Source organism: Fukomys damarensis, unplaced genomic scaffold (genome assembly GCF_012274545.1).
Source record: "Fukomys damarensis isolate Sample0158 unplaced genomic scaffold, DMR_v1.0_HiC HiC_scaffold_9, whole genome shotgun sequence".
In the NCBI taxonomy this organism is placed as follows: Eukaryota; Metazoa; Chordata; class Mammalia; order Rodentia; family Bathyergidae; genus Fukomys; species Fukomys damarensis.
The window spans coordinates 42,325,857-42,334,024 of NW_022900921.1; the positions used below are offsets into that span (position 1 = coordinate 42,325,857).

The 8,168-nt window shown below is 49.8% G+C and overlaps 1 protein-coding gene across 2 annotated transcripts in view; it reads left to right on the top strand.

The window, feature by feature from the left end:
- Nucleotides 1-279: 279 nt before the first annotated feature.
- The window catches only part of Cnga3 (cyclic nucleotide gated channel subunit alpha 3), a 15,793-nt gene continuing 7,904 nt past the window's right edge, over nucleotides 280-8,168 (top strand). The window contains exons 1-3 of one of the 2 annotated variants that reach the window (XM_033761500.1): nucleotides 280-492; nucleotides 2,261-2,440; nucleotides 4,897-4,950. In XM_033761500.1, the coding sequence (XP_033617391.1) occupies nucleotides 356-492; nucleotides 2,261-2,440; nucleotides 4,897-4,950 (371 nt within the window). In that variant the 5' untranslated portion in view covers nucleotides 280-355. The remainder of the gene's footprint in view (nucleotides 493-2,260; nucleotides 2,441-4,896; nucleotides 4,951-8,168) is intronic. The other variant, XM_033761501.1, reaches the window with a different exon arrangement.

An 8,168-nucleotide genomic window follows, 5' to 3' on the forward strand; every position in this document is an offset into this window, starting at 1 on the left:
GAGCCAGCCAAAATGGTGCACACCTGTAATCCTAGTACTCTGGGAGGCTGAGGCAGGAGGATCAAAAGTTCAAGCCCAACCTGGACAATTTAGTGACTTAGTGAGATCTCGTCTCCAAAAAAATTTTAAAAGATTTTGGAGGAGTTGGGGACATAGCTCAATGCAAAGGCCCTGGGTTCAATCCCCTGTACCACAAAAAAAGGTCACATTCACCCCAGTGGGTCTGCTGGAGGGACACAGAAATGGGGGGTGGGCCTTGCTTGAGGATCCATGGTGGCTGCTTCTCTCAGAAGCAGGGCATCTGTCCATCTCACTCCTGTGTCCAGGAGGCAGAAGAGCTTGAAATCAATTCTCCATGCTGCACACTGGATTTCCCAGGGCCCACGCGCCATGTGAGGACACACCAGCAGCCCTGCAGCCAGGAATCGCCATGGAGACCGGAGAACTGGCCAGACCCAGAGGAAGCTCCTTCACCAGCCCAGGGGCCACCAGGTAACCACCAGCCCCAACCCTCAGCTTGGGAAGGGGAAAGTGAGGCAGAAAGAAGGTAGAAAATCTCCAGAAGTCAAGCTGGGTGGGGGGCTGGGTTGAAGATTTGAAGAAGCACAGCAGCCTGCAATCCACGAGTAATTACCTTCCTCTCAGGGCAGGCACCTAAGCGCAGAGAAGGATGAGAGAAAATTGCCTTGATCTGAAATTGCTTTAATAAAAATAGATATTGGAGTACTTGCTCAAGGCTGGATGAATTCAGCCAACCAGAGAAGGCAGGGGAGACCAGGCAGGCACCCACACATGACAGGTGCCCGACAGACATCCAGCTCGTAGCCCCTTCCCCCAAGTTTTTGTCTCCAGTGCCATAGTTTGACACAGGCATGTGTTCATCCGTTCTACTTCAGATTGTCACCCACATTTATTCATCTATTTATGCATCATCTTTTCCATGGTGGTGGATGCCACTGTGCCATGATTATTAACAAGCCCTAGTGCTGTTTTACTAATACAACGCTGTTGGAATCAAGGCTCTTTGGTGCCAGGAAGAAAGAGTCTCTAAAGGAGCTCTAAGGGGCTGGGACACTAACCACAGACACTCATGGAAAGTGGGCAGGGAGCGGGGGTCTTCCCCTCATTTTCTCTTGGCACTTCAGGCTTTTTCTGCTCACACAGGTAGCAGCAAGCATAGGCTGAAATGGGTTCACCAGGTGGTCTGGGCCCCAACCCAGTTGTTCCTAAGGGCGCAGAGGCTCAGGGAACCACTGCACTTCAGTTGTCAGCCCGGGTCCTGCTGGCTGAGACTGCAGGGGAGAGAAGGACCTCGGTTCCACTGCCTCAGCAGAGAGAAAGTGGGGCATGTTCGGCGTTCAGAGGTTGGGCAGGGCAGGCACCTCAAAATGTCTACAGGCAGCTTGCAGTGTTGTAGTGTAGGATGTTTTGTTCTCACTTGTTTTTACTGGTTATTCCATTTATTAATGGGGTTCATTATGGCAGCTTTGCACTCACACATATTTTGATCATCTTTACCTCTCCTGTCACCGCCCCCACCCCAGTTCCACATTTTGGGGATGGAGGGATTCGATGTGTGTATTTTGCTGCATGGGTCCTTGTCTCAGCAAAAGACACTGGTGTGTGACCGTTTGTGCCAGAGTTGAGGTTGCTCAGTACTGATTTTATAGGAGGTTGTGGGTGTCAAGGCAAGGCCCAGGGTTGGGTCCCTTCTGTCCCCCTATGCCAGGCAGGAGAGGCAGCTGTAGGACAGCTCCAGCTATGATGAGCTCTGAGGACGAGGCTGTGACCTCTGGTTCCCCAAGGGGCTGAGATAATTGCAAAGCAACCTCTACATGAGCCTGGGGAGAGAGCTGGAGTTTGTAAAAGAAAGTTTAATAGAATAAGCATTGGGAAAAGAATCTATGTTTTCTCCTCTAAATCTTGCTCTGAACTTGACCATTTGAAATCTGTATATTTTTTTTTTCCTGTGCTTAGTGGTCAAAGCAAAGAATGAGGAGTAGAAGAGCTTGCTATGGTCCCATTTGAGTATTGTGCCCTTGCAGAGTTAAAAGGACAAAGCCGTAAAAAAAAGATAAGTGTCCCTTACTGGGGAGGCAGAGGAGAAGGGAATAAAAGTGCCCCACAAAGGACACAAAGCTGAGCCTCGGGCCCAGCTCTGTGGCCCCCTGGTCACCTCCGCCTCTGCCAGCCCCCGGAGACAAGAGAGTGGGTTGTCCTCAGCCTTACTCCTCTGATCTCGACCATCCTCACCTTCCAGGTTGTCCCACCTTGTCTGTTCCCTGCGCTCATGGACTGCCAGGCACTTACAGCATGAGGACCAGAGACCTGACGCTTTCCTGGAGCGTTTCCATGGAGCTGAACTCACAGAGGTGTCCAGCCGAGAAAGCGATGCCCAGGCCAGTGTGGGCAGCCAGGAGCCACCAGACAGAGGCAGAGGGTAAGGAAACAGAAGCGGGGGAAGGGAGCTCTGCATTGCTGGTCCAGCTCAGCTGTCCGTGGAGGCCCCAGAGCCATTCCTTAAAGGTCTGTCCTCAGGGGTCGCTGAGGGCTGACATCTCCCACTCTGAGCCTGAGAGAAGCCCTGCAAGAGAGGAGGCCTTTGAACCAGGTGCCAGGCTCATGTGACCACTGAGCCCTTCTGCATGAGCTCCCCAAGTTCACGAGGGGGTGCTGACCAAGCCAATCTCCACCAAGGAACCTCGTGCCAGACTGCCCTGTGACCTGTCTTGTCAGAAAGCAGGGCCTTTTGCACCAAGAGTCTCAGGGGTACCTAAAGGGCACAAACATTTCATGCGTAAATGTACATGTGTTTTTCTGGAAACAGGGTCCACAGGGTGGTCTAATTTTTGAGGGAAATTATCTATGTTTCTTGTGGGGCAGGGGTGGGCAGTTGCGGGGAGAGGGATTTGCTTTTTCAGGGGAGGAGCTGCAGAACAAAGGCCTCTGTGCAGCTGCTTGCGTGGTACACAGCCAACTGGGAGATGCACCTGCCCTACAGAGTCAGTGCTCTGCCTCCTCCTCTTGCTCCTCTTCCTCCTCTTGAGAAGACCCCACAGGCTAAGATGGTGGAGAGAGCATGCGGCTGCCCCGGGTGGACTCAGCTGTCACTGAGGTTCCACTTTTGGGTCAGTCCGAAGGAGGAGAGAGGTCAGTTGTGCAGGGGAGATGGCCCTCCCTGGCCTCACGAGCAGGTAGTTTCTTAAATAAATAAAAAAAAAACTGGTTAGAAAACTCTGTTTTGGATGAAATTTATCCAGTGGAAGCACGATTGTGACAGAATAGATGGCCACTATGAGCTTTGCTGGAGAAAGCATCGTCTGCCCTGTGTTCACAAGGAGAGAGGCTCAGGTTTGGGGCTTCTTGGTGGACATGTGAGACATTGACAAAGGCTTGAGAACCAGGAGGGTCTTTCCAGAGCCCCCGATGTCCCACCCCTTCTGTGTGTTTGTGTGTGAGAGAGGGGCAAACCTGACATCACAGATTCTGTAGTAGATTGTGAAATGTACGAGCATTCTGAAGATAAATTTGAGTGTCTGGGTCATTTCTTGCTAAGGACTCATGTTGGGGATCCAGGCTCAGCCTGCGCTACCCAGGGAAAGGGTCAGAGTCTCCAGCTAAGGCCCTGAGAGGCAAGATTTCCTGTGGGGTGGGACATAGTCCCTTGGGGTTCTCCGGACCTTGGGAAGGAGACCAATGTCCTGGGCGAATGACATCAGGTGGTCCCAGGTTCCCAGGTCCAGGCACCCCAGACCTCCAGGGAGTTCCATGAGTGCAAGGCTTGTGTGCTGTTCACTGCCCAGATAGAAACACGAGTTGTAAGGAAGAGAAGATGGGGAAGGGGAGAAAAAGGAGGTTTCTTATCTAGTTAGACTGGTGCCATTTGTGTAGGGCAACCACTTCCTTTGCTAAATTGATCACATCATCCTTCTACAATCTTAGATTAATGGTGTTACCTTCTTATTTATTTCCCAGTGTGACCAGATGATCAGAGAGTCACATTTGGGATAGGTTCTAACTATACTTCAGACCCACCCCAGCCACTCACTGAAGGTTCAGGTGTCCAGTGAACAAGACAGTGCAAGGTGCTAGCAAATCAATCAGGGAGGCTTGCTGGAGGAAGACTGTGTGGAGGTCAAGCCCCAGAAGCAAAACAAAGTGTGTGTGGACACAGGGGTTAGTTTCCTGTGTGGGTTTGGCCTTGTAGGATTAAAATGTAAGAGTGTGTACAGTCTGCTGCATCCCCTGAAGTGGGGGATCTTAAGTATAAACCTTGGGTGAGGAGGGGGTTTGGCAGGATGAGCAGAAGTGGCCAAAACAGCACCAGCTGAATGAACCACATCCTAAACATCCAGAGTCAGCTGCAGTGTCACCAGCCACTGGCCCCAGTCTCCTCTGAGCCACTTGCTATGACTGTGAGGGGACAATCCGCCTTCCTGCTCAGAGGGTACCTGGCTCACTTGAATCAGTACCGCTGGGGCCATGGGACAGTCACTAGGACCTTGCCACAGAACAGAGAGTGCTGGGAGATTCAGCTCTAAACATCCAGCGTGGCAGCACCAGCCCCACCTCCCACCAGGTCATCCTGGGCATCAGGGGTGCCAGGTCCCAAAGCTGTGCCATTCATGTGGGGGTGGGAGCAGATGGAGGGTAGAGCGAAACCGGAAATGGAGTGGAACTTGAGGCCCGGATGCTGGACCGAACCAAATCCATTAGCTCTCTGCTCTTCAGAAGCTTCCCCCAGGGCTGTGCCATCACAGCAAGTCCCTGTCCCAGATGATAACAGTGCCCTGTGTTGACTGGGGAGAGAGGAACTGGGTTACTAGGATGATCCCCTGGGAACAAGATCTTGAGGAACTGATGACTCCATGCTGCCTTCTCTCTGCCCCACTGCAGTGCCTGGCCCCTGGTCAGAAACAATACTAACTTCTGCAACAACAAGGAAGAGGAGTAAGTACAGAGCTCCCCTGTCCGCAGGTCACCTCCTCCCTGTAGGAGCCTACTTTACTTCCTCCGTAGGTCCTCTCACTTCTCCCCCACTCTAAGCACCAGTAGACCTTTCTAGACCCTCTGTCCCTTTCACCAGCAATCCATCCCCTTCCCCATGCACAGACAGGGACAAAGTCCACATGGCTTCCTGGAGGATGTCACACATCTCTATGACTTACATTTGTCATCTATGAAATGAAGGAGTCTTAGAAAATCAATATGTGAAGCTTTATTCATCACCCCCCACCACTATACATCTGAGGGTGCCCACCTGGAGCCCCTGAGCAGAGCAGCAGGACCCTCCCTGACGAGCACGCACACCACAAGCTCCAGGGTGCCGGAGAAGTGCCCCTGTCATAGGCCCAACTCCAAACAGTCTGGAGAGAATCACCAGGGCAGTGGAAAGAGGAAGTTTAAATATTTCCAGAGACCAGGAAAGGCTGCCCCACTGTGATTACTTCCTGTCACCAATGCTGAGCTGGCAGATGAGTGTGGTAAATCAGTGTGGCTCTCACAGTGCTGCCCAAGAGGCCAGGGTATGTGTGTGCATTTGTGTGAGGTGATCTGGGTGCATTAGTGTGTGCACAGCCACATGATTCTCCAGCCTCAGGGCTTTTCTGTGAAAACACATGCGGAGAGAAAGTAGTCTTCACTGGAGGCTAGAGAAAAGCCATTCACATGAGCAAGAAATGCCAGTTTCTTGACTTCTGGTTGCCAGAGAAATATGCCAAGGCCTTTTCATACTTCCCTCTTTGTTCCCTGTAACATTTTTCTGTTTCCTACCATAAAGCAAATATGTATTTTGTTTGCATAAATTTGGACATCATAGCCAGAAACTCAAATGTCATCAGTCAAAAAAACTGAAATGATTTCATCTACAAAACAGTAGCTACTGAGATATGTGCTTGATTTAAGGCCAACCTGACAGTAGACACCTTTCAAAGTTTGGTAATGAGTCTCCCAGCCAGAGCAGGACTCTGGGGATTGGAAATGCAGGCAGAGGTTCTGTGGGTCTCTGGGCTGGGACGTGGGCAAAGGTGAGGGTGGGTAGTGTCAGCCGCCCTGAACACTTAAAGCCTTCCAGAAAGGCTCAGGTTATGGATCCACACCGGGGCAATGGACAAAATTGCGAACTGTCCCCAAATAGAGAGACCTGGGTGCAAAAGATATGGAAAATAATCCTCTGTGGACATCTTCCTTTGCTCTTCTATCACATTTCTGGCATTTTTACTTAGTTCCTCAGATCCTGAGTTACTTCTCCCTCCTGGATCAAGTAGTTGCCAACCAAAACCAGCATCAGTCTGTCACTCTTTTGTAGATTCTTTCTGGCAGATCTAGGTGAATTCAAGAACACGGCTAGATGGTGCTATTTTTTTCCTCAACCCTCAGCATTTTGTTTTTGGTTTTTGTTTGTTTATTTGTTCATTTGTTAGCCCTCGGCACTTTGGTAGCCTTGGGAATGGCCCAAACCCAGGGCCATAAAGCCTAGAGGTAGCAAGCAAAGCCTGGTGTAATGAAACTCCTCAGTGCTTAGCGCACCTGGTAAGCTTGCGCGTGGCGCCCTCTGCTGGTGTATGACATTATGACATGAGTGGCCAAAAACACTCCCGTGATGTTCAGGTCCTATGGTATAAACACGAGGACAGAGGATGGGCAGCTGTCTCTGCTCTTCTTAGTTAACAATCTGATTCACATCTTATTATTCTCCACTTTATGAAGACAATCCACAACAAAATTAAAGTCTATTATTTTATTTACTGGAACCTGTGAATCAGTTATCTTCTATGGGAAAGGAGACTTTCCAAACTCTTGTGTAGATATCCTGGATCATTAGAGTGAGCCCACTGCAACCATATACATCCCTAAAGCCAAATATGGTAGAGGGAGAGGGGGTCATAAAAATGAGACCAAAGGAGGAGAGGAGATTCCCAGTGTAAGGGGGACTAGACCATCATCACTGGCTTTGAAGATGGAGAAAGAGCACCTCAAACCAAAAGCTAGGAAGAGCCCTCACACTACAGCAGAAAGAAAATGGGGACCTCAGTACTGAAATTACCAGGAGCTGAATTCTGCCTATTGTCCAGTGGGACGGGTAACAGATTCTCCTCTGGGGCCTCCAGCTCAGTCACAGCTCTGCTTGATTTTTAGCTGGGTGAGACCCATTCTGGACTTCTGACTTGGAGGTCCACGTGAGGATGGATTGCTAAGCCACCAAATTTGTGATCATTTGTTTTGGCAACAACAGGAAACTAACTCAACTATTATTAGAAACTCTTTTGTAGTCCTCTTTTTAGCTTAGAGAACAGGAACAATCTTCCCATGTCCCTGTTCCCAGCAGTGTTTGAAGTGAGCGGCCAGGCAGAATTCCATCATCCATGATAGATCATCTGCAGTCACATGGTTACATTGCTTATGTACTATTTCTTTCTGATTTTTGTCAATAGTGGTGGTGATCATTCTTCTCCATGCATGTTTGTACATACTCTCCACTCTTTCCTTAGGAAATACTAGGTAAACACACACTGATCTTTTTCCACAATTGTTTAATGGACAGACATTTCTTTCACAACTTGTGCCTTCCTCCAGAGTGTGGGAGACTGAAGTCAGAGGGGGCCAAAGGTGATTTCCAGTGGATTTCCCACTTGACAGGCAAAATCTTTTACCTTTTTCCTTGGTTTCCTCAGCAGTTCAATGCCTGCCTTGCTGAACTTTTATAATTGTGAGTTAAATAACCTTTTAATAATGCTCAAGTCTTTAAAGGCACCCAGTAAAGCAGAGGAAGCAGAGGAAAGCTTCCTGAGGAGGCACCTGTGTGAGCTAGGCCATCTTGCAGACCTAGGTGGGACAGGTGCACAGCCCAGCAGTCTGAATATGCATTACACATGACCTTCTTTGCAGGCCTCGATGACAGATTTGTGGCTAAAGATGCTCCTCACAGGCTGGAGAGGTAGCTTGGTGGTGCTGCACCTGCCTGGCAAGTGCAAAGTCCTAAGTTTGATTCCTGGTACTGGAAGGAAGGAAGAAAGGAAGGGAGGAAGCCGGGCTTAGTGGTGCATGCCTTTAATCCCAGCACTCAGGAGGCTGAGACAAGAGGATTTCTGTGAGTTTGAGACCAGCCTGGGTTACATAGTGAGTTCCAGGTCAGTCTCAACTACATAGTGAGACCCTGTCTCAAAAAA